At 36.4% G+C, this 27,028-nt stretch overlaps 1 protein-coding gene across 8 annotated transcripts; it reads right to left on the reverse strand.

The window, feature by feature from the left end:
• Positions 1-440: 440 nt before the first annotated feature.
• Positions 441-27,028, reverse strand: WDR47 (WD repeat domain 47). Of its 8 annotated transcripts, XM_062581030.1 has the most exons (16): positions 26,976-27,028; positions 21,185-21,351; positions 19,492-19,575; positions 18,797-18,881; positions 16,425-17,227; positions 13,934-14,063; positions 10,975-11,153; positions 10,628-10,885; positions 9,822-9,897; positions 8,631-8,788; positions 5,109-5,278; positions 4,154-4,324; positions 3,669-3,800; positions 2,845-2,916; positions 2,698-2,757; positions 441-1,810 (listed from the first exon to the last, which is right to left on the reverse strand). In XM_062581030.1, the coding sequence occupies exons 2-16, from the start codon at positions 21,340-21,342 to the stop codon at positions 1,668-1,670; spliced, it is 2,679 nt and encodes an 892-aa protein (XP_062437014.1). In that variant the 5' UTR covers positions 21,343-21,351; positions 26,976-27,028; the 3' UTR covers positions 441-1,667. The 8 variants fall into 8 exon arrangements, with proteins under 8 accessions (XP_062437014.1, XP_062437013.1, XP_062437012.1 ...); XM_062581029.1 differs by having other exon boundaries at positions 2,698-2,916; positions 13,937-14,060; XM_062581028.1 differs by having other exon boundaries at positions 2,698-2,916; positions 13,934-14,060.

Below are 27,028 nucleotides of genomic sequence, written 5' to 3' on the forward strand. Positions count from 1 at the left end.
AAAGGCAAACAGTAACTACAGGAGAGGGGGGAAGCGCGCCTGAAACCACAGCACAACCAGATCCACAGCCTAGAGGCACAAGCTGCAATAAAATGAATTTAAAAAATGGCAAAATGTCACTGCAAAATGTTAGTTTACCAACAGTCTGCCAGCTATGATCACGGACAGGCAGACAACTGGAGAAACAGAAGCTAGAAGTCACATTTTCCTCCAAGGCAGCATTAGTGCCTTACCTCTGCATTCAACATAGAGAAATAACAGATTTCTTATACTACTTACAGCTCTGCAAAGTCAGGCATTTGAAAAACACTATCAAAGGTAAGACTTCAGAGTTCTAGGCATATAACCAAGACTTTAAAATATACACATATATATATTTAAAACATCAGGGCGGTATTGAAGAATTCTAAAATAAGAATCTGAAATAACAGGTCACAGAGTTGCAGGTGTTGGAGGTCTTTATTGAGATTTTAACACAGATACACTTCTAAAGTTACCTTTCCACTTTTATACAATAGTTAAAAATGCTTGCTACGGTGCACATATAATTTATTGATCAAGAAAATCCAAAACTTAACTGCAATTCAAATAAATAAATAACCTAATGTTTAAGCTTTAAAAAGTAAAAGAAACTGTACAATATGAAAATATAACAAATACATAAACATTAGATTCTAAAGTTTAGAAATAAAACTGCAGGTTCTTATACATAAACAGTGCAAAAAAATCAAAAGCTTCTGGACTGGGCATTTAAATTATTTAATTCTTAAATTATCATGCAGACATAGCATTTTAAGCCATGCTGGTTTGTAGTATAGTGTTAATGGTATTCTTTTACTTTGAGAGAACTGATAGCCATCAAGCTCACTGTGACAACTGCTGCCAATCCACTCTTTCCTATAGTATATTATACACAGAGGTATTGTTGCATTCAAGAAGTAAAATACTATGTTTCTACAGCACAATCAGTATTTTACTTCCCCCCTCCAACATGTTAGCTTGTTGAAAACAATGTCATATAAGCAAATACAGCAACATTTCCCCCCAGTTTAGCTGGAAAGGAAAAAGTCACGCTATATAATGGACCATAATCAAGATGTGGTTACTGCCTAGTCACCTTTAAAGTTCAGAATTTATTACTAAAAAAAGCTGACATAATGGAGACATAAGCAAACTTCGATCTCTTGTTGAGAAGTGATGAATAATAATGTGAAAAAAAACAGTAATTATCTTCTATGTGCATGTAGAACTAATTACATATCAATTTGTTCAACTTAAGTTTCTATATAAAACTGTCATTGAAGCAAAGACCAAGGAATGCAATTAATACCAAACTGTAAACACATCATTCATGTTACTTTGAGTGCACATCGACAACATAGGAGTTCTTCTCATAGACTTTGGCAACAAGACTACAATAGGTCACAGCAGCATGAGTTCACATGGAAGACTGAAAGCAATGCAAAAGAATATACTAAAAACACCAAGACCTCCTAGAAATCAGAAAAATCTGTGACAAGTGCCTCTCCTCTTGATAAGACACTCTCCTGGTGATCTGCTGCTCTCTGAATACCTAATTATTACTTTGTTATCATTATTATTATTTTTACAGTTCTGTAGTCTCATGTCTCTGTGCTTTAGCTGCATAGGTTGCCAATATTTGCGCTCTAACCATTGTAGGTCCAAAGGGTTACAGTTCTGTCTGCAGAAGATGACAAGAAGGAAAGGTCTTGTGTGTGCCACCTGCATTGAATAACTTTGTCCTTATGCTCCCCTACCACCATAAGAGGAAGTTGCTTCGTAAGGTCCCCTGTGGCAGAGGAACAGAAATAGTTACCCATTTCATAAATTCATATCCTAATTCTTCTCTTTTCCTCATTTAGGAAAAATTCTACATGCATTTCACTTTATGAAGTGTACTTGACCTCAGAGATCATAACTTAAGAGTTATTAACTCTTCTTTTAACATTAAAAGTTGGTTCAACTTTAAACTGTATTTTTTCCTGCAGTCAGTACATACTCCCCCACACTCTTAACCCCATAGTATTGCACAGCATAGCACAAGGCCCCAGTGTTTTGGCTTTTAGGTGCTACTGGATACAGCCCAACTTTAAAGACACAATACTCAGTTTTTAAACTATGTGATATATAGGGGGTCTTAAAAAAAAAAAAAAATCAAGCTGATGGGACAGATATCTCTGATGTCTTCCTTTTTCCTAATCTTTTCAACAAACATAAGCATACATTTTATATATCTATATATATATAGCATGCACATCAAGTTTATATATTGTGTATGTATATTTTTATATTTTATACATGTATATATACATATACACGTATATGTAAATATGTTTGAGAGAGATGTGTATACACACACACACACACACACACACACAGAGTCAATTTTCTAAAATGCTGCCTGAAAGCAGAGGCCAAATCAGCAGTCAACAGCATTAAATAGCTCCTTTACAATAATCAGACCCCTTCCCCAACCAGATTTAGTCCACAACCTACATTCTTAGCAGTACAACTTGCTACTTGTTAACTGACTAGAATCACATCTATGTACATTTCAAATCTTTTAAGCTCTACTATTTTTAAAACCAAAAACTAAGCATTGATTCAAGTTCTCTTACAACTTCAATATTAAAGCCATCAAATTGAACAATAACCTAGTATCTTTAAGTATGTTACCTTGCAAGTCTGTCACCTTTATTTTCATATCATATGATCCTGTGAGCAAGTAGTGAGCCCCTGGAGAGAAGCGAACAGAACGAACATCGCTGGAATGAGGATTATAGCTCTGCACCATTCGCCCTCCTCTAATATCATACAACATACAACTGGAATCCTCTTGTCCTGTAGCCAGGAGACGACCACTAGGATCAACAGCTACTGAGGCTACAGCACTTCCTTTAGTAGAAGAACAAAAACAACCATACACACACAATGAATTTGTGCATATAGTCTACATTCTTTTAAACTAGAATACACATTATATAGGAATATAGAATGCTGACCTTTAAATTTAATGTATACATACCCACCTACTGTTATCTTAAAATATTTTATGCTAGAACACTTTATGTTCTAGTACTAAAAATTCTGATGCTACAAGAAGCCATTCTGAAGCCAACATGCTGGAGTGGTAACAAAGCCACTCTTAACATGGCATGAGAAAAATAGATATTATGTCCATTTCATCACAGGAAAGAAAGCCACTGTATATAAAATAATGTAGAACAATGCAGGGAAGATTTTTCTATGGAATTCAAGTTTATTGACAAAGTTACTGCAAATACAAAAATAGCTTAAAGAAACATACCTGTAACTAGCAAGTTCTTAAGAATCCCTCCAGACTTCTACAGAGCATGTTGATGATTTACGTTACATTCCATGTTAAATTTTGAAACTGCTATTTGGTAGCTGTTTTTATTTCAATATACTTGGAAGTGTCTATTTTAGAGTCACAAGGCAAAGAAACAGCCATTTTTAAAGCATTTTTGTTTTTAAAGGAGAAAGTGAACACATCACCATTCCTTTCTTTTAAAGCCAAGCCTTCATTCTGTGACCCAAAAAGACCTATGTTCACGTATACTACTTAGACATCTTTAGAATATATTTTTATGCAAGAACAATCAATAGCATGATAGCTATAGCCTTACCTGTTCCATGAAATGTTGTTCCCACAACACGAACACAGCTTGGCACTCTCAGATCCCAGAATCTTACAGTCTTGTCTTGGGACCCAGATGCAATCATCCAACCACTCCATGTATAAAGTGCTAAAATATGACCTTTGAACAAAGAGACTTCTTTATTCAATTGAAGATTATTAATCAAATAATGAAATATTATTGTTCTGATAGTTCTTGCACTCGGACAATTCCTACAGAAAAACTGCATGCTGCAGGGTTTAAAATATCAAAAGCATAAGGGAATACCCTGCTTCATGTCTTCTTTGAAATGAAGCAATCTCTTAATTGAATTAATGGCTCATATACTAAAACAAAGAATTTCAATATCAAAAAAAACAAATTTGAGAGTACAAAAGTCTAATAAAAAGACAAATCAGACATTTTAAAAAACAAACCTTGTTAAAATATAAAACACATCCAAGACATTGGAGAAAAAGCAGTAACATACATACCAGTATGACCACTTAGAGCATGCAGGCCTTGTCCTCGCTGACAATCCGTTGTGTAAATATTACAGTCCCCTGCTCCAGCACTTATTAAAATAGCACCACCACTTTCTGGACCCTCCATAAAAGCAAGATCTCTGATTGTCCCATCATGCATGCTGAATTCCAAATCTGGTCCTAAATAAATAAATAAATAAAATTTGTTTAGCACAGATAGTGCTACAATCTGTAAAGTGGTTACTGTGATAATGCAAATATTACAGGCAAGAGTGGGCATACATTGCTTTATACTTCCCATGGAAGATCCCATTTCAGTTACAAGCATGCAAATAAAGTCTCTTAAGTGCACTGAGCATGAGCTTCCTACAGTTCCGAATGCTGAGCAAAACATATAGAGACCATCTCTGCAGCCACACAGAGTATGTTTATTACTTTTTGTAAACTATGGTAAAGCACCAGGACTAAAAGCCTGTCTCTGCCAGGAGACAAGGGTCATTGAGGAGACTGAAATGCATAGGATGAGACAGCCTAAAGTCCAAAACAGAAAAGCTAAGAGCCTTACTTAGGGTATTGATTAGCACGGCTGGGAATAGAAAATAGCATTTTTTGAGTAAGGAGCCTTAGATTTCTAAGATGGAAGAGAAGACTATGGCAACGAAAAGGGGAGATGGAAGTGAAAATAAATTCCTACTGACAATTGAAAACCAAAGTACAACATCTGATTGTTTCCTCTTATGAGAAATCTACCAGAAGATAGTACAATGCCACAGAGTTTTGCAAAGAACAAAAACAGTGGCTATTTGCTGGACAAAGTAATGGTGAAGGGAAAAGGGACCAAGTTAATTCATAAATATTAGAATTATTATAATAAAAAACTTAAGTACATAGTCATTTTGAATGTTTTAGCCAACTATAAGTAATTTCAAATACGTTCTTTAAACTAAATATATACACACTCTACCTGTTGCATTACAGGTTTCTGCATTAAAAGGCAGTACTTTCACATATTTATCATTAGAACCAGTAGCCAACAACTGTCCACAGGGACTCCAAGCCACACAGTAAATTGATCCTTTATGATGCTTGTTCCTTTTGAAACGAACTACTGGTTGTTTAGGAGTATTATAAGCACTGCAAAAAGAAAACAAGGAAAAAGATTATATGGTTTTCCTTTTATTTGTAAGTAAAACTACGTATTTTAAAATGGAAGTATACTCTTTTCTATTGTTTTGGATAATACAAAGTACTACTCTACACATTGAAAAAGATGTGATCAAAGACAAAAGAGGATCTTCTATCCCATTTCCTCAGTTTTACCTCCTCTTCCACTTGTACTTACAATAGAACATGTAAAAAAGCCTCCACCGTATACATTCCCTTTGTTTATGGAAATTTGATACAGATAGAGATAACAATTAATAGCTATAGATAATGAATCCTTACACCCTAGACTCCAAAACAGGTGTGATTTTTCCCTTCATCCTTCAACATCTTGATCCTGTGGTCACTTTTGAACATGCTTGATTTCAGTTAGGCCAACTGTTGGCCAAGACTGCTCATAAGGCATAGACTATCCGTGGTAGTGCCAGTGCAGCTGGCAAGGCAGAGGGTTGGGCCTGAGGCTAAGCTATCAGGCTGCAGGTTGAAAAAAATCCAGATTCTTGAAAAAAGAAAGCTGAAGCCTGTGTACACTCTATCCATGATGCAGGCAAGGGTTTCTCCTCCGGTTCCTTCTCCCCAAGGTAATCTAACTGGTGTGTAAGGGGTTGTTACGCCAACATAAAATTGCGTGACTGGGCTCCATACTTGTGTTTTGGGCTGCCCAGTAACATGGAAGCTGGCAATTTTATCCAAAATTTATTTTATGACACTTGTCAGAGTGAATGGGACTTATCAAATATTTTCTGAAGTGGTTAAAAGATCGAGATCAGAGCTGTAAGAGCAAAGCTTCTGTGTTGACCCTACCTGAAAGGAGGGGACCATTCCTTTCTTAAAATACTGCTCTAAGTCAAGTACCGACTCTTTTGGCCATTAAATAAAACAACAAAAGAAAACTCACACAATCATCAGCATGAACTGTGTGTGCACTGGATATTAACTGTTTATAAAGCAACTCTCAAAACTTCACTCATCTACTAGAACTAATACAGTAGGCTGTGCAAAAGGCACACTTAAGTCTATCTGCAACATTCACTCTTTTATGTTAATTCAGTTATTTTATGTCATTTCAGCATACTATATGTTCTTACTTCTGAAACCAGATCAGCTTTACACATGGCTGAAGTGAAACAATCCTGCTAATGTATCTTTCCTTTCTTTCAATTGATTAATTTCCTACAACTTTATTTCTCAGTTCTCGTAACAGGAAGTATTTAAGTGCTTAAGATTTCAGTAATACTGAATCAAACTATAACAATATTTACTACAGTAACAAACAATCCAGCAGAAATCCAATACAAATTAAATTGCTATTAAAAACTCTAAAACCATATTAAGGAAATGGGAAAAGAACAAAAGAGGCAGAGAGGAAAAAACAGAACAAAAGACAACTAACTCTGTTTAAAATCCTTAAAGATAAACATGGATTAAGTAAAAAGTAATAAATTTACATGGGATCTAATTTCAGTTTGTTGTCAGAAAGAAAATGCATGACAGATTAACTTAAGAGTCATCATTCAAACAGATGCTGCAGAAGTTCTTGAATGGCCTAACGCCTTACATAGCACAAGCTGTTAATGCTTATCAAAGGTGGAGGCAAAGGCTGGGAATCACTGACTTTGGCAGGAAAGAGAAGCACCTGCCTGCACAGCACAGAGACAAAATGCCAATCAGTCAACTAAGCAGAAGCACTGATTATTTGAGACATCTGCAACACCTACTGTGTGCCTATAGTACATGCAATCTCAAAGATGGGGGCAGGGGGAGCCCTCTAATGTATCTTTGGCAGTGGGCAGGGGGTTGAGGAAGAGAAAAATCTGTCCTAAATGATCTATCAGTTTGAAGCACAGCTTTTAAAAGCTTTTAGAAAACTGGATGTATAATTAATCAAGTGCTATTTACCAGATACTCTACATATCTATAGTTAAAAAAAAAAAAAAAGAAAGAAAAGAAGAGAAAAGAAACCTTTAGATGTATGTCTAGACTCACTAGCCAGTTAGAGATTAGGGGCAGTTTAAAGATTATGTAATGCCTCTGTTGACTTGTAAATCCCATGATGAAATGTTTTTGGCAGACAGTAAACATAGTGAAAGACCAGTAAGACTACATTCACATTCCAGATGAAGGAAATCTCAGTATTCCTTTCATAGCTATATGCACTACATCACTTGTCACATCAGATGTGTCCACACTACAGACTGCTAAAGTTGCAAAGTCAGCCTAATCCTTCCCAGTATTTTTAACAATAAATTCTGTGAGAAGAGACTGTAGTCAAAGATGTATTCAGCCTGCTTAAAGCAGTTTGCCCTGCTTACCAGTCAAGAGGAGACGAAGCTGCCTCTAATGCAAGTCAGCTTGCATTGGGTAGTTGGGGGGGGGGCAGGGGGGGAACCCCTAAAACAAACCTCAAAACAACAACAATCAACTTTTTGTTGCATATATTACCAGTATGTGTTTTGGAATGAAACTCAAAGGACACTCTACTGATGATATTTAATGGGGGGGAGGATTGTATTGAACACATTAGAAGCCCGAACACCAGTCAAACCGGGAAGGTGTCCCAAACTGGTTACTGCACATACTTCTAGCTCCTTTTGAATTTGTAAGATTTTAGATGTCTACATTCCCCCTGCCCAAACCCAAAACCAGAAAATAATGCAACTGGAGTAGAAACTAGGAGATGATTATTGAGATAGCAATATTTACTTCCAGGTGAAAAAAAAGTTGTTTTCTTTTTTCCTAGAAAAAATTAGGTGAAATAAGAAAAACAGAATAGGTTGGGTGCATAATAAACCATAGCTCTTTTTCTTTCAAAGGAACGAAAGCATCAGAAAAACAATATTTACAATGCCAACAATGGCAGGTGACAGATACGCGCTGGCAAATTTTATTGTAACAGTAAAAGATATCTCCATTGTGAAGTCTGTCCTTTTGCCAGAAAACACAGCTCACAAAGCACAATTTGTGCTGGCTTAGCAACTGACACATACTTTCTTCCCTCACTTTTACAAAAATCAGAACCCAGCACAATACATTAAAAATAAAAGCCAACCTGCTGAGACAACGTAATACTGTTGCAAGAAAATGTGGGGGTACTGTAGTAAGGCACCCTGGCAGTAGAGGAAAAGACCAAAAACAAGTCCACAAACAAGTAAGTTCTCTAACAGTCTTTTTATTTTTGTTTGGCAGTTAAGGTTTCCAAAGAAAGCATTTTGTTGCGTTTGTGACAACAAAATAAAGGAATGAAACACATTCACCTGTCAGTAGCTATAGGAGGAGGCAGGAATATAATACAGGAAAATAAATAATCATACAAGTTTCTTACCTTGGGTCAATTACTTCTGGATAGGCACATACTCTCAAAGTTTTGGAATTAGAGCCAACGGCATACAAACTCCCACTGGGATGAAAGGCAACAGCTCTGACAGCTTGCGTGTCTTCTAGAGTATTAATGCAAATGAACTGCTTTTTTGATTTGTCATCCTGTATAAAAGCATGATAGTGGAATTAGGTTCTTCAGTATAAAACTGGACATTTATCTGCACCAAAGAAGCAACAGTAGCAAAAAGAGTAAGGTTTGACTACTGATAAACTGCTTACACAATTCCTGTAGATCCCAATTCATCCAAACAGAGGTATTATTAGCCGCGCAGCTATTTGCTGATTAGTTCTACTTAAAATGCTGCAAATTGTACTTTACTAGATCAGCGAGTAAACTGTCTAATAGCATCTAGGGGCAGACTAAAGAGAGAAATGGCAAGAACTTAGTCAAAGGAAGAAAAGCTGTAATCAAAAGAAGCTTTATTTAAGTTTATTGCAAGTTGAACATGAGGGATAATACGATTAAAAAAATAGATAACTTGAGTGTATTTTTTGCCGTATATTGAAGTCTGACATCTGGAGTACTGTGGCCAGTGCTGGGCTCACCAGTACAAGAGACATCGACATGCCAGAGCCAGTCTAGCAAAGGGCTCCTCTAAGGGACTTGAGCCTCTGTCATAAAGGAGAGGCTGAAACAGCTACAATTGCCAAGCCTTGAGAAGAGAAGCCTTAGTGGGGAGGAGGCATGATATCAATGTGTATAAAGAGTAGATAGGAAGGGGTAAAACCAGACAGACCAGACTCCTCTCAGTGGCGCCCAGTGAAAGGACATGAGGTAACAGGCCCAAACAAATACAGGTAGTTTCATTTAAACTTAAGCTTTTGGGGTTTTTTTTGTTTGTTTTTTTTTATGAGGGTAATCAAACACAGAAAGAAGTTGCCCACAGAGGTTGTGAAGTCTTCATCCTTAGAGACGGAGACTCAAAACCCAATTGGACATGGCCCTGAGGTACTTGCTCTAGTTGACCCTTCTCTCAGCAGAGGTTTTGGCCTAAACACACAGAGGTCCCTTCCAGTGATTCTGCAAGTACTCAGCCAACCAAAATTCAATCTAAATATCTATTAACACTGAAAGGATGGCACATACTTGAACCTCATGTGAACATGTATCATACACGACATCAAGAAATCTCACCTCATTGCCTCTTGTCCTAGTTAGATCCCCTGGAGAATCTTCCAATTGTGGCTGAGTGACAGCATGTTCTGACACACTGTTTTGATTTGGTGGAAAGTTTAAATTCAAAACAAGACAAAAAACAAACAAGAATATAGATATGTTTGAGTATTTTTGGACTAAAGTTATGATTTTTTATTCCTTCTTGGACTGAACTTCCATGGACTTGTATTACAGATGTCTCATTCTTTACTAATAAACTCTTGTAAAAGAGTTTGCCATTTTTGCAGCAATTTCAGGCATTCAACAAATGAAAATAAGTACAATATAAGTACAAACAAACATATTATTTTTATACACACACACAAACACACACTCTTTTGTAATGGAATGAAAAAATAGTTGTTTCTTTCAGATTGGCAATAGCTTTAGATAAAATATGAAAAATAGTTGCCCACTCTGTCCTGCCCCTCACTTTGTTTACTTGTTATGTGACATAAAAGGCTTTTAGGAATTTAGTAGAACACAAAACAAGTAAGAACTACGCAAGTAAGATGGAATAAAAAGATTAAAATAAAAAATAAGCATGAAACTTCAACCACAATAAACAACCAAACCTTTTTATGAGTACTATCAAAAGCATTTTAGAACTGGTGTTAAAATATATATGTGTGTGTGTGTGTGTGTGTGTGTGTGTGTGTGTGTGTGTGTGTGTGTGTTTATAGGTATTTAGCTCAATCATTTTGTCCATATAACTAAAAACAGCTACAAACAGCTACCCTATATTGCTAACAGATTCCAGTCCTGAACAGGCTCAAATAACTTACATTTGATTCCCTTGTACAGGTGACTCTTCAGGAAAGGGTATCTGATTAGCTGATCCACGCTTTCGAGGAGTGCTTGTATTCACATTTTGGCTGTCAGCTGCTATCCTCTGACTAGCATCTGAAGGTGGCAATGTAAAATTACTTGCTGCGTTGGTAGATGCATTTCCTTTGCTTCCATTACATTGCTGGCTAAGTGTCTGCACATCATTTCCAAGACTGTCCATACCTATATTTAGTTCTCCTAGCTTCTGAATAGATCTAATGACAAAGACGACCAAAACAGGTTATTATGAAAACTTGAAAAGGGATGGGACTGGGTGGAGGGAGAAGCAACAAAAACCCCCAACCTGTTAAGAAACTGTTCAGTAAGGTTCTGCTGCTGGTCAGCTCCATCTTCTTGGTTTACACCTCCTTCCAACAGCATTTGCTGATATAACTGTCGCTGTTGCTCCTTCTGTTCTAAGTGCTGCTGGTAACGTAGCCTTTGTCTATAATATTCCTGGAACTGCTCTGTTGAATCACGAAGCTTAAGAGAGATGAAAATTATCTAAGTTAGATAGTATTTAACCTAAATACTCACTCTGTGGTTCATTGTTTTAATATAAGAATCAAAAGCCCAGCAGATTTCTGAGGAAGAATACTTTTATTTTTCACTAAAATATGTAAATTGTAACTGATTAACAAAAGGAAATCACTCCCAGATTGTTATTCACTGTTAAAGTATTCCAGCCTTTGTGCCTAATTCAGGAAGAGATTCCTTTTTGCCAAGAAATCTAAAGTGATTTGAATATCGGAAAAAAATAGGAGATTGGAACATAATGATAAAAAGACGCACACATGCAATATGAGCTACATTCTAAAAATCCAAGTCATGTTTTCACTGCAATTTTAGTTTTATCTGTCAGGTTAATAATTCTTTGCTAGCCTGCAGAGTAGATTTACATCTCCCAGTAATCAACATTGAGGGGGTTTATCCAAATGCTACATCTCATCTTTGAAATTGATTCCATGTTCTAATGTTAAAATTCCTTTTCTGGAGCAAACACCTGAGATTCCTTTCTCTTTGCCTCCTCTTTTCTTTGTCCTATTTTCAGCTTCCCACATTGCCAGCTCTCCAAGATTTCCTGCCTTTTGCACTCTGATATTCACTTTCTCCCTGTGCCACTACATCCTATCCCTGCCTTTATGAAACAGTTTAGCTTAAAAACAAATAATAATAAATAAAATGAGTTTAAGACTAAAATACTGATATTAAAGTTAATTGTATAGTCACCAACTAGTAGAAGAGAGGAAAAAATCCATCCTCTTGTTTTCAAAAGTGATACTTTATCATCCAGTTATTCTAAGTCATATAAGCACATCCTGATAACTTTGTATTAGTCCACACACTCCATAAGCAGGATCTTTGTAACTGTTAGCCTTAGCATGTCTTCTAAATAAAAATCACTTAAATTATGGTTTTGTGTTCCTGGACACTATTTTTTTCCCCTCTAAACAAACAGTGCTGTTGCATTTGTAAAAGGCTTACTACCTTAGGTTTCCACAAGACAACTACTGCAGCCTAAAAACTTTGAGGTTATCTTCAGAAATCTAGGAAGCATTCTGAATGTTTCAAATATGTAAAACTATTCCTCAATGATCAGTTTACAATCCTTACAAGCAACTGTTATATTTTGGCCTACCCTTCTTTTCAAGACTGATATTTATTTTTTGGAATTGGATCCAACTCTTGCATCCTTTAGTCTGGGTAAGTACAATACTCTGAGACCACTGACACTTAAGCATAAATTAAGGTCCAATATATACATTTGGCATACACTTTTTTGGGCTTTACAGAGCCCAAAACCTAAACCTAGAACGTACTGACATGTATTATTACAGAATAGAGTATATTCTGTAATAACTCTAGCTTCTAAATTAATCCTTCCAGGGAAAATATGAAAATAAAGTTATGAACAGAAGCTTAACAGAATTTCTTACACAAATACACACATATACCACCAAGACGTCAAAACGACACAAAGTGAAGTCAGTCTGATGACTACATTCTTTTCTATTTGTGTAGAGTAGTCTGGCCAACATCTTCATCTACAGCACAGTGCCTTCTTGTCTTTATTCACCCCATAAATTCTGCCTCTAGTTTTCTGCCGTTTGAAACCCGTTCTATCACAGGGGCACCTCAAGCTCCTTCCTCTCTCCCCTTATTCCCAATCCATGTACACAACACTGTAGCCACAGAGAAGTTCCTCAGCAAAGTCCTTGACACCCCTTTCGTTAATCCTCCAAAATGCCCCACTGCCTCATGCAAGCATCCAAAGTCTGCAAGAGAATAGTACTGAAAACCAGTCTAGTCTTGACAGAGCTATACTGAAGTAATAAATCAAGACAAAGTTTACTTAAGAAAAATCACAAAGTGGAGTTTGCAAACCAAACAAACCACACATGCTATTTCACCACTGAAATATTTAGCACAAACATCCAGAAAATATAGTTCAGCATTATTAAGCAGTAGATATTTAAAACTGTGGAAAGGGAACAGAGTAAGTAACTGTTTTCACTGCTTCTGACTAACCTGTTATTTTACTTTCCCTATATTGCTGTTCAGGCACGGAAAAAAAAAAGCACAAAGCCTACAAACCTCCTTTGTTATTATCTGTTGCCTTTAGAAACTCTGGTTCATTCATCAGCTAGGCTGGCCAAAGCACTGCATTTTTTGAGCTTAATGTAGCTTTCCAAAAGTCTACTAGGAAAGGGCAGGGCGAAGAACCAGCCTTGAAAATAAGAGTCCGATTTAAATAAGCGTCTGAGAATTGCTTTTGCTATTGGATTCTGAATAGAAAGATGCATTTAACTAGGGAATTACTTTATTTTCATTTCTCAAGTGTTCTAGACAAGAATCATGTCAGATGGTCTGTGAAACTTCTTGTTAACACAAAAACAGCAGGCTACCTGCTGTATTCCCCATTAAAACATTAAAAGGATTCTTACACACTGTTCAATCTAACACTGTTAGCTTTGAATACTGCAGATCAGCAGTGTAACTAAACTATTGTATACATAATAAAATAATGTGAGAATGTACACTCCTCAACTGTATTATAAAGTCAAATGACAGTAGAACTTTATTGAAAGGAGAAAAAAAGTAGTTTCTTACATAAGATGCAACATGGTATTTTCACTATAGAAAAAGAGATTCAAAGCATCCCATTGTCATGCATGAAGTTCTCAACACAAAAGACACTAGTTATGAAATGGATCAGAACACAGCAGCTCAAAGGGCCTCATTATTTTTAACTAAACAACCACTACCTCATTTTTCTCTTGTTTGGCTGATGCTTGATTCTGTGCTCCATTAACTGGTTCATTTTCTGGAACTGAGCTCTGGCACAAAGTCTCACTGCTGATGGGATGCTGTGGCTCCACAGGAGTATCACTTCTTGCAGTGACATGAAAAACAAAAGAAGCTTACACCAGAAAAATTAAGAGTAGAAAAATCCCCTCATAAGTAGAGAAAGATAACATTCTCAAGTAAATTCTGGTAACAATTGTGCATACCACTTAAGCCACATAAAGCCAAAGACAGTTTTCAGAAAATGCTTGCAGTGTTGAACACTAAAAACCAGAGTTGGCATGCTTTGTTCTTGCATCTTCCAAAAAGCCTTATCACTGTCAGAGATCAAATCTCTGTGTTTTCTATCTTTACATTTGAAATATATCTTTACACGATGAAATTATTCAAGCTCTGCTATATTTAAGAAAATTATGCGCATAAAACACACTACATAGGATAATGTTCAAATCCATTTTATTATTCTTAAAGAATTGTGAAAGAAGTATTTCCACATGAAATTCTTCCGAAAAGTCTTTAAGCAGGCAGTAAATATGCAGAACACATTGAAAACCTTGGACTCCTATCTATAGTTAGGTCAGCTTACAAAGTCCTCTTTACTCAGTGACTTGGAACAAAGCTCCAAGAGGTTATTTTGAACTTTCTGGGTATCTCTGTACATTAGCCTACAAAACTGCTAGCTGACTCGCAGAGTACAACTTATAAGAGAAATACCGTATTTCTGTCAGGTGTAAGCAGCAGCAAGGGCCAGATTTACCTACAGCTCAGCTTCTATCCAGGTTCTATCCTTGCAACTACTGCTACTGAATTCGGATACATAAGTTATAGTTGGACTTTTTCTGAAAGCGTAATGCTTTCTTGAACACTGTCTAGAGTCTAGCTCTTTATCCTGATTTGAAGTTTCACTAAAGTTTTTAATTAACTAGAAACATGCTAAGATTTATCAGGTATACTTAATATTATGTGCAAATGATCAAACTTTTTTTTTTTTTTTTTTTTTTTTGCAAAAGAGTGCAACAATTTACCACTTCTTTAATTAGCCCACAAGATATATACTGCTTGATTGTACGTAACTTTTCCAGTATACTAAAATTGAAAAAAGAAATTAGATTTACAATACTTTACTTTCCAGAATCAGTTTTAACATTGGTCCCTGTGTTACATGGACAAATGTTAAGGTTTGTATATACAGATGACAAAATTAGAGGGGATTAACAATTCATTAATACCTTCAAGAGGCACTTTTTTTTTTTTAAAAACGTAACTCAACGAGTACTTCCACAAAAGCCTAGCCTATCCATAAACATCAGCTTCAGTTGTGAAGAGAGTAAAAAAAAACAGATTTAAAGTGGGTCATTAAGACACGAACAAACTATGTATTTCAAGATATGCATTAAAACAAGACACATTAGTGTGAAACTTCCATTGCTATTAGTGAACTGGCATCTATACGGCAATGTTTGCTTCCTTTTGTTGAGTTCAGCTACAACTGCTCTTGATCTTAACACAAGATGATACAGAACATTGTCTTAAGGTAAAACTAATAAAAAACATCAACTTTGTCCAGGATTAAAGCACACAGCTCTAAAGGTGTCCCATCTGCTGGTCAGCACATGCAAGTACCGTGCATAGTTACCCAGCTGGTTCTGCAGGAGCAAAAACACACACAAAAAAAAAAAAACACCCAGCAAACTGCTGACTAACAAATGCCAAGCAAAAATATATGATTATGTACTACTTCCCCTTATAACCTTCTCTCAGAGGTTAAAAACAAATTAAGCACAAAGTTTTGATAAGGGTTTTAGTTCTTTAGAAAGAAGTCAATTTTGCTGTATACCTTGCATTAAACCAAGTTACAGCATTCAGCATAACTCACACACACATATATATACACACACACACACACACACAGCAAAATCATCAAGCTTCTCTACATTTTGTTTGGAAAACAGTAAGAAAATGTTTAAGCTGAACTACTAATTTTAGCATCTTAAGTGATAGAGAAATGTTGCAGATTTAATACAGTCGTTTCCACTGACTTCGTTAGGACTGTTTTTTATACATTCACCCAAATATATATTAAAAAATTGTCCAAATGCTCTTTTCAAACTCTGAGGGCAGAATGAAATGTAAAAGGAAGAGAGTTACTTCATGGACTCTATTTATCAGAAAGGAAAGAATTCAGCAATTATATATCAGAGCATACTTCCATTTTATGCTAGGTTTTCAAATTTCTGCAAGTCTAAACTGTGAGAAAGACCAGAGTCAACCCTTAAGGCTCAAGGCCAACTATGTGTAGGGAAGGGAAACTCTGCATATGTTTTCATTGCAACAGAAGTTAAATAATGAAATTCTATTTCCATCAATGAAGTGACAATGCACCTAAGAACCCAGGAATATTAAATTTAACACAGGCCAACGTAAAAATAAACCAACAATTCTACTTACCGTTCAGGTGACTCTTCATAAATACTGTGACACTCGGTATTCTCAAGCATGAGACTTCGGCTAAGATTCTGTACTCCTGGGTAATGAAAATTAGCAAAGGAGTGCGACATTGGAGAAGTTTTGGTCCCAAGGTCTGTGATTCGCTTATCATGATTTGTCAATCCACACGACAGCCCATCTAAGGCAGGGTTTAAGGAGCGGGTCATGTATGCATCAGCTGACTGAGGCCGTCTCATTGGGGATGATGGATAAGGAGAAAGTTTGCTGATAAGGGGTGTCAAAAGATCAGCATACGCAGCTTTTGTGGGCTTGAGGAGTTTGTCAACATGAATATTAAGCATCTTTTGTTCAAAAGCACAAGAAAAAACAGTAGCTGGCAGATTCTGCAGCCATGATAATAAGCTAAGGTCCAAGTCATCACACCCATTACCACATAAGAGATCAATGCCCAACAATACTTCACTTTCTGTGATTTCTTCTCCTGTTGCTTTACTCTGACAGAATTCCACACAACATTCATAAAGCAATCCCTTCATCACAAGCTGAAATAAACGATTGCTACTTGCTTTAAAACCAGCCTCACTCAGTTTCCTATCAGCAGGAATAAACTCTGCCACCATGACACACGCTTCCTCAAAGCAGTGGACTCGTGCAGTGCTGGGATTCCAGTCTTTGAATTCTGCGTGGTTGGTCAAGCGAGGCAATGTGAGTAGCAAGCACAGTTTACTGTAGTCTTCCTTAGAGGGACAATATTCTTCCAACGCGTGTAGGCACTGTACAGCCTCTCGCATTGTAAATTCCAGCTACAGAAATATTAACATTAAGAGTAGTTTATAGCACAGATTTCTCTACAATAGAACAATTTGTTGAAAAAAAGCAGCAGCAACATTTCCCCAATATTTGCTCCTTATTAGCATTATTGTTTGTATTAATTAAAATAGCACATACTACAGAGTCAGTAAAAACACTTGTGTTAGCAATGTCAGAGCCCAATTCCTGGATGCTTTGACTTTCTGAAATCCTTTTCAGTCTCATTTTCTAGAGATCTATATAACCTTTCAATGGCACTGCAGGTTTGATGCTTACAATTTTAAATCTGTAGTTAAATAGTTGCAATTCTACTGCAGCACAGAAGGTTATTTTCATCTTAGGGCCAAATTATTTTTTTTCTGGTACGTCTAAGAGGTCCATATTTCTCTAGTTTCTAGCAATACGCAACTTTGAGTTGTCTTTCCTGTTGAGGTTTCTTGCTCCTTAATCATGTTTTTTTAAAAAAATTCATCTCAGAAGATCAGACCTCCAAAAGAATATAAAGCTTTAACAGAAAGCTTATTGAAAACTAAAAGTCAAGAATCATGTTAAAAACAACACGCAAGTTCGTATTTTTAGTTACTAAGATTTAAAGAATAAAAACTCCACCTATATTCCGTTGTATATATAAAATACAGTAGCCTTTCATCCATTGTCAGATAAATATGCCAACATATTTGAAATATTCAACTCCCCCCAAAAGATATACAGCTGAATCTTCTTCTGTGCTACTATCTAGAACTGCATACAGATAAACTGATTAGATGACAAATACACTTTCCCCTTACATCCTTAAATAGACTTTACTATTAGCTTTCTCTATACAGTCAAGTGAAGACTCTGCAATGCATGTGTAATGGAACAGAGAATTATAATTTGGTTTGGAAAATAAACAAACAAACAAAATCAATTGTCTGAAGAATACTGGGGGTTTTGTTTTTAATTTCACAGAGGTTTTGCGTTAGCAATTTAGGGTTCCTATATTATCAACATAAATAGAAAAGTTTAAGTTTTAAATTTGCAAGCCTTTTCATATTGCAGTGTGAGTTAACATTCAAACTTTTTCAACAGCAAAAAGCCAAGTTCACAACTCCTGCTGTTTGTACATTTAATTAAATCAGTTCTTTGTGACCACATCTGCTCCCTCTAAAGAAACAAAACCAGTGTCCTTTCTCTGTGGAAGAGACAAATGTTGAGTTTAATATTAAACTCAAACTGAAATTTTATTTGCATCTGATCATGAGAGTAAATCTCAGACCTGAGGTTTACTTCAGTGCCCTTCTGAAAAAGGGTGTCGAGCTTTAATGCTACAGTCTAAAGCAAATTTTAAGATCACAAAGATGCCCTATGGTCACCAGTGTACACTGCTAAGTTTCAAACAACTTCGTGTGTGCAACTTTATGTGAGACTTGGCAATCATTCATTTTCAAAGGGTAACAATTATTCTTTCTAAACTGTTTGGTAATAGTTAAAATGTTTGTGAGCTTCCATCAAGCCTTTAATTAGATTATCTCAGAGGTTTTTGGACAGCCAAAAAATCCCCAAACAAAGACAAGTCTTACATGCTGAGGCTCATCTTCTGCTGACATTGCATTGTTTACACATAAGGCTTCCAAGAACTTCTGCTTCATTATAATGTAACGAAATCTGCAGGTATGAAGTGAAATGTAAGACACTACACATCTTGATCCAGTAGCTAAATATTCTTGGAGAGTTAAGCAAGATATTTTTCAGTCAGTTTTTGAGGTAAGTACACAAACTGCAATAACAAGGAGCTCCAATCTCAAAATTTAACAAATCAGTAGCAATAAAAGTTGCTCTTAGCAGGAAAGGTTTTTCCAATTATTGCTTTCAGAAATGTTACTAAAAATATCTGGAGCCTCATAAGAGAAAATACACAGGAAGCATACTCCCTTCTTAAATAACTGGCTACTCTGTCATATTTCTATTTATATAAGTAATAAAACATACATCATATTCCTAAAATGCATGGCAAATGAAAACTCATTACAGATTGATTGTATGTATTTTTCATAAATTAATTCAAAAACCAAAAGAAATAAACACACACATTAAGAATTCCAAGAAGGATGGAGAAAATGCAAACTAAAAACTTGCAAAAGTTTTGCTTGTAAACAATCACTTTTCATATTGAATACTTTGGAAAAAATGAACTAATATTCTATATCCCTTGAAACATGAATTTCTGTTTTCCACAACAATTCACAAAAGATTGAATTCTGACATTCTATTTTACCTTTTCTTGTCAAATTTTTCCATACATTCAAGAGGCTGAATAAACTGGAGAACTTCATCCCACTGACCATCAAGAATCAATTGTCTATTAAAAGAAAAAGTCACTCCTTTAATTTCACTGGACAAGAACATTTTTCTTCTTTCTAAGCAAGCACAGACAATCATTTAAATAAACAGCAGAACCCTGCTTTGAAAAGTTAATGCTTTGCAAAGCAGATAAGACTGATGAGACTAGAAGTAAAAGCAAAATCCAAATCTTTTCTCAATATTTTGGTAAAAATAGTTTATGAGAAGGACAAAATTAATTTAAAAAATATCAAGAAGGACAAAACAGTCTCATGTTTCCTGCTTTATAGCTCTTATTAAAGTCTTACTTGAAGAGTAAGAATGAAATATATTGATTAAATTAAGATAACTTAAAGAATGAAAGCAAACTTAAAAATATAAAGTGTTCTACAGGGTACTTGCACAAACAAAGCAGGTAGCATTGAACTCATTAAATTACTGGACCTGTTCTATAAACAGGGAAGAGAACATTCTCTGTATTACAGAGAAGAATGTAAGGAGGTTAGCAGATATATTAGCTCAAAATCACTATGTCAGCACAAGAGCTCTGACTCCAGCTAATTTCCTACACTAGTAGGCGAGACCGCATAGGTAGGTTAGTTCAGCTTCTTCATATCCTAGACTGGACTTTCTTCATACCCCGTTCTAGGACAGGGTGAATTTCTCATTAGATGTATACTCCTGCTAAGCTAAAAGCAGGAATAACAAAGATTAAGAACTCCATTCTTCCTTTAATTCTTCATTTTATTCAAATATCTATAATTTTATTGTAACAGAAATCTAGATAAGAAATCTTGTTTGGTAATAAATTCTTTTTTTTAGTGTTTTCAAAAACACCTAGATAAGTTATTTTCTCATGATTCTACACAGTTATACTTCTGGCACAAATTAGAAAACAACAATGCTAAAAAGCTACTATGCATCTACAGTAACTCCTTCTAATAATTATGAGGGCAGTAATATGAACGGTGAAATCACACTAACTCTCAACCCTTGATGATAGCAAGGCCCCTTTCATATTTTTTAACTTCAAGTCTAGGTATTATTTTGAAACGCAGAGAACATTCTGGTAAAAAGCTTTGGTGGCCGCTCCACTCATCCTAAATCTTAGTGCCAGAACATTGTTGAAATATTTTGTCTATTTTAGAAGTCATTAAATTACATGTTCCATTAAATGACACAAGGTGAGCAGATATAACAGACAGCTGCTGTCAGAACAAAGATTTTGCTCATCCCTCCTATTCCTGCTCACATGCTTTTCCTGACTTACCTTGTGCTGACACTGGCACTTTTTAAGACCCCTCCACTTCAATTTGTTAACATGCCAGCCAAAAAAAGCACGCAAACCAACAAATAAAGAAATATTTAAATATTTAACTCAACTTCTGTTTATGTCTAGTCAGTTAGTTCAAGTGGTTCACAGAAGGATTTCATTAACTTCAGAAGTGGAACAAGGAATAGGGCCAGAACACACAACTGGGAGCAGGAAGAAGCAGAGCAAGATTAAGGATTAAGCAGAGCAGGGCATAAAGTCTCCTGTTTTAGTGGCACTTTGCTGCCCACAAAGTCATAATCCAACTGTATGGGTTCATGCACATGGCATTAAGCATTGGATAAAGAAGTCCTACCTTAGAAAAAGCATGTCATCTGAGAACAGGCCATTGATGACCCCACTTTCTTTCTCAAGTGCCAGCATACTGATATGAAGTTTTCTTGAGTTCAGAAAATCTAGTATTAGTTTAATTACTTCAGCTTCTTTAACATTCACTGTTTCTTCGGCTGTCATGATGGCAGCCTAGAAAGAGAAGAAAAAAAATTTAGCTATATCTTACTTTATGCTTGGTTAATAAGCGTTGACAACTAAAAATAAATTTTTTACAGAACACAATATTGTAGCATTACAAAACAGACAAAGTTAGAAAATTGATTTTTGAGAGTTTGATTATGAAGCCTCAATTAACAGCTTATAGAAATAAAAAGATGCAGATGCAGTGTCCTAGGCATATATAAGGCTCAGAGAAACAAATCTATCAAGAAATCAATTCTACTGCAGGGTAGAAAGATTGCTAGAAAAAATCTATGACATAAAATTTTGTTTCACTATTTTTATTTCAGAAAGGAAGTTCTAAGTGCTTAAGAACTTAGCAGTTACTATTCGATTATCTAGAGACTTTACATATGTTAATGCTTCTAACACATATAAAAGGTACCATCTCTCTCTTTCACTATTTCCAAAATAGCATACAGCAATTAAACCAGGGCTTTTCATTATTCCTTTACAAGGACCTCTATTTCTGTTTTATGTGGAATCTAAGGCTGCAATTCCAAGACAGACTACGACAGTCTAACCACTGACTGCCAGGGTCCCATCCATTCACCTCTCTCCAGCTGTATGTTCCTAGCCCTTCCTTAGCCCTAGTTTTTTTTTTTTCCATCAGGCTAGTTTTTCTACCAGCTCATATATTGAAATATCTCAATGATAGAACAGTCTCTCAAGTCAACAGAAAGGAAAAGCGGGAACACAAAGCCAGGGCAGTTACAGGCCATGGCCTAGGCAGCAGCAGCAAGATTTTTTTTAAGTGGCCATGGAACCAGCATGAGCATCAAGCTTGGATATAGTGTCCAAGCTCATTTGCAACACAGTTCCTCCAAAGATATGAAAGCAGTAGTATAACCCTCTCCAAAATAAGCTCTGTTTCTGGCCAAGTCTTGCATATTTTCTTAGGTGTCATTTAAGGTTAATGCTGTTCAATGACTTGGAGTGGGGGGGGGGTGGGGAAGGGGCATTTAACAGCTATAACTCCCAAGCTGATCTGTTGAGGACTATCTAGGGATGTGGGGAGAAACCACTTAACACAGTTAAGCCATGTAACATTGCTTCATCAGGGGCTCTTCAGAAAAAAAAGCCAGTGGCTACAAATACGCAGTTTCATATCAGGCAAAATTCAATTTAAGTTCATGTTACTGCAGAAAGAGGTAATCCCTCTTCTTACTTCTGCACTCAGCCAGTTAGTGTTAATTAATGCACATTAACTAGTGTTAGCTAATACATTCCCAGTCTCTTCACTGTGCCTGCAACTGAGCTGTATGGCTAGCCAAACCAATTCTCTGATCCAGGCATAAACGAAACACTCGTGTGCTCACCCTCTGGACACAAAGGCACTAATGCTGGCACGAGGAACTGACAGAATCTTGCCTTCTGGCAGTCACAGAGTCTTAACTTGACTTAAACTGAATATGAGAGTGCACCAATTAATGGAAAAAGATGACAGTATCGATGATGAACCTCAGCAAAAAGCAATATCCCCAGAAATAGAGACAGCAGAATAAGACATCAGTGAGAGAGAGTGCTCAAAAATAAGAGATCACTATACAGAGCAAGAGGTCCACTGTAAGAATTTATATTTACTCTCCTACCTCCTCCTTTTAATTAAAAAAAGCAAAAGGAAAATACTTCTTAATTACCTTAATTTCCCAGTTACTTATGTGAAAAGCTAGCTACTAAGAAGTTGAATGACAATCAACTGAAGGGAATGCAACTCCCCAAACAAGTTGAAGAGATGATGCAACCTCCAGATACTCTCTATTTGGAAAACAGGAATCCATGAACTATATTTTTATCTCATGTTCGAGAAGAAGCAAAGAAAATCGTAATAAGAAATCAAAGAACAGATGAATAATCCAAAAGAGACATTCATGAAAGATTAATAAGCAGATTAATTATTTACCAGAGATGAAGGAAAAAGAAATACATGAGTGAAACTCCTCATTGTTCATAGTAAACCTATGCTACTGAACCTCAATGGATACAAAAAACTGTATTAATGAGAGTTTTCTGTGTTATACCATCCAAACCCCCAAATTTTCCACCTTCCTCATTTAGATGTATGCCAACTTCTTCCAAGTAAACTTTTGCCAGAACATTTGACTAGAAGAGCATTTGATTATAGCAGCCCAGTTTATTTTGGAACAACATGGACCTGGTTGTACAAGATGAAGTGGCCCAACTTCTTTGTAAAAAGAGGCTGGTTTTAATTCTCATTTTAGTGACAGAAGACTCCAATCACCAAGTATTTTGATGAGTCTCATGGAATATACATCCTGAGGCCATGCATCTACTCTTGACTAGTAAAGTTGAGGGGAAAATATTAAGAACTGGCTTTCAGAAAAATTTATTTGAAGAAAACTGACAGTCACGAAAAACAAAACAAACCTGTAGAAAGAGGTTTTCTCCTTACATTTTATTACTGTTTTAATTCCCCCTTTTGGCAATTGGATATAAGTTTTTGGTGCCAGAGAACATTTGTTTGTACTCTTAAGGAATGAGGAAGAAAGCAACCACAAACATATACAGCAATAAAGCATTAACATCTTAATTCCAAACTTCACTAAATGTACTTGCATTTTTCTTATGTTTGATAGCATTGGGGACATTTATATAACTTAAATGAATTTCCTTGCCAAGAGGCAATACAAACTTAGGTGAAGTCTTCAGAAAACTACTGGAGTAATTCAGACTAAGAATCCCTTTGAGGAAAGGGACATCAAGTACAGCTTTTCTTTTGACTGGATCTATTTGACTCAAATCTATACAGAAAGTCACTCTACATAGCTCCAAGATTATATTAGAATTACATATTTATATATTGCATTGATGGAAAAATTAGTATGATACTCAGTACTTTGCTTAAGAGTACATTTAAAAGTAACTACATTAAGTGAAAGATTTTGCAATTGCTAGAAGTGTTTAGTTTCCGTGTTCCAATTTAGTTTTTTAAAGGAAAAAGTTCACCTGAACCCAGAGCCTTTGCAAAATTCTAACAGTTAAAATCATTTATCTTATTTAAATTGCTGATATAAATTAGAATAAAAGGATTAGCACTATCCATGTTTTGCTAAACCTATTTGTTGATATGGGATTAGTAACAACATTTTTGGAATCCTGCTAAGAAAGATAAAATAAAAAAAGCATACAGTTTTGATACTGAACTTCTATGCAAGATATGAAATATACAGATAGCTCACAAATTAACATTATTATGAAAATACTTAGCACGCATTTGCTGTCAGGACACTCCCCTTGGACAAAGAGCTTTGAGTGGCAAACCTACTGAAGTTTTTCATTTAATTGAAGACTTAAGAATGATAAGCTCAGATTTCCCTCATAAGCATTATGCCGTCAAAATAATAAGCAGCACTGTAACCGTATCATGAAATCATAAATATATGTAAGTTTACACATCACACCCTATGAAATATATCAGTTTCTGACATTTGGTTATATATATAAAAAACACAGAGAACAGCAGGAAAACTCTAGATAAGAGCTCAAGCTGCATCTTTGGCCCATCCTACTAAATTGCTTTCTGCCAGCACATATGGCACATAACGTCATGATCTGATCAGCTCAAGCACTAATACTCAAGCATAACTGAAGCATAGCATTAACTTGAGATATAAATAAATACAAATGAATATAAAAGCTTAAAATCTCAGGTGTCTTCTACCAATCACTTTTTTGTTGTAACCTTTTCTCTTATCAAGTCTTTTCACAATATCTCTTTTCCATACATACCATCCTTCCTTCTTTCTCCTAGTTACATCCTCTTAACAAATCTTTCCCTTATTCTCCATTTAATTTAGTTTTTCTCCCAATATGTGCACACCAAGAAACTCTTCTCTATTTAAAGCATGTCTCATTCATTGCAGCTGTAAGCTCTTTGGAACACAAACTATCTATTTCTATATAGATAGAGAGGTTTGATTTCCGGTTTGTTCTTAGTACTAGAACATGAATAAGAACAGAATAAAGTAAGAACCCTCCCATGGTTGGTATCACAGTAAGTGAGATACAGAAAAGAGTTTGCACAAAGAGCGTTCATAAACTAGAAGTGAGTTTTGAATAGTTTTTCCCTTTATGTTACCTTAAAATAATAGAAGAAATTTAAAATAAATATGTATTTACATGATAAAAAATTAAATAGCCTAGAAAAAAAATCAATACATTCTGAAATTCTAAAATAAGAGCTACTCCTGTATTATTTGTCATCTGACTAAAACATTTGCAAATAGCATACAGTATGCGTTCACAAAACTGGGCAAGGAGTTTCAACCTCTTACTAGCCAGAAATACAAGAAAGCAGTATGACATTTCAAATCCTAAGGGTCATAATCTCAGAGACTGGAAATATTTTCAAAGAGAGAAGCAACATCTAATTAGAAGTTCTGACTAGCCAGCTTCAATGACACTTGTAACACGTATCTATATTCTCATTATCTTGGTAAACTACTTACATATCTAAGAAGCTGACTACTTTGCATAACGCATTACACTGGCTTTTTAACTCATCTCAGAGCAACTCAAGCAGGTTCTGGACAGGCCTAAGTGTTCTCCCTAGGCAGACCCCACAGAAAAATCAGTGCACACAGTCATTACCTATCAGCTCCATTTCTAACATGCCCTCAGTAATTTTCAGTTGTTCTGTATCAACGTAAAGCAAATACAAAATCTGTAGGCCAAATTTCTATTATAATCAGTTTCCACAATACTGAGTGGAACTCACTAACAACCACTTTACCTTAAGAGACTACATGATTCATTACTTCAATTAACAGTATGAAAAATATTAAATGATTAACAGGAAAGCTCTGCAAAACTTTGCGGTTCAAACCATTTTCTGTTCTAAGGGATGGAAGTTAAGTGTCCTCTAACATACCATCCTTTCCTTCCTCACACAAATCTGTCACTGGCTTCCCCCCCCCCCTTTTTTAAAACACTGCTTAGATCAGCTGCTGTTTGAGAGCCACCACAATAATCCTTATCTGGCTGGGCTTTACAACCGACTGGCAGAGTTCTCTGCATTCATCAGTCCCTGTTACAACACGTATACTCCTTATCCAGATTACATATGCACATTATTGAGCTTCCTGCATAATGAATGCCAAAAAGGTGACATTAAATTATGCAATACTTCTATACTAAGGTGAATACAGAGAGGAGAAAAAAAGATTACAAAACGCGTTATACAAACTAGCAGTTAACCTACTTCGACTAAGCAGCACTTTCTCCTACAGCTTATTTTCTCTTTTTACATTCAATTCCAGCTCTGCCCGTCAAAAATGTCACGGCAAGCGCGATGTCTAATTATACGTGCCCAGCCCCAATCAGCATTTCGAGGCGGGCGAGTCAGCGCTAACGCCAGAGAGGCCGCAGAGCGATCGCGCTGCCCGGAGCGGCTGGGGGATGAGCGCCGCCGGGCCCCGCGGACGCCCCGCAGCGGCGGCGCCGGGCCTGGCGGCGCCACAACAAAGGCGAGCGGCGGTGGGGCGGCGGCGGCAGGGCGGCGGCGGGACGGCGGAGCCGCGGCGCGGAAGGGGCCGCGGCGGCACCGGCGGCGGCGTCCCGCCGCCCGCGCTCACCTGAGGGGGCCGGGGCGGCCCGGAGAGCAGCGGGGCGTCACGGAAGATGGCGG

The sequence above is a fragment of the Rhea pennata genome, chromosome 8 (genome assembly GCF_028389875.1).
Source record: "Rhea pennata isolate bPtePen1 chromosome 8, bPtePen1.pri, whole genome shotgun sequence".
NCBI classification, from domain to species: Eukaryota; Metazoa; Chordata; class Aves; order Rheiformes; family Rheidae; genus Rhea; species Rhea pennata.

Excerpts from the sequence above, each read along its gene's own strand:
- WDR47 (XM_062581025.1), bottom strand. The coding sequence starts at position 21,342 with ATGACAGCCGAAGAAACAGTGAATGTTAAAGAAGCTGAAGTAATTAAA. Across the intron at positions 9,898-10,627 it reads CCTGTACAAGGGAATCAAAT|TGTGTCAGAACATGCTGTCA; the intron begins GTAAGTTATTTG and ends AAATCAAAACAG. Across the intron at positions 1,811-2,697 it reads AAAGGTGACAGACTTGCAAG|GGGACCTTACGAAGCAACTT; the intron begins GTAACATACTTA and ends CCTCTGCCACAG.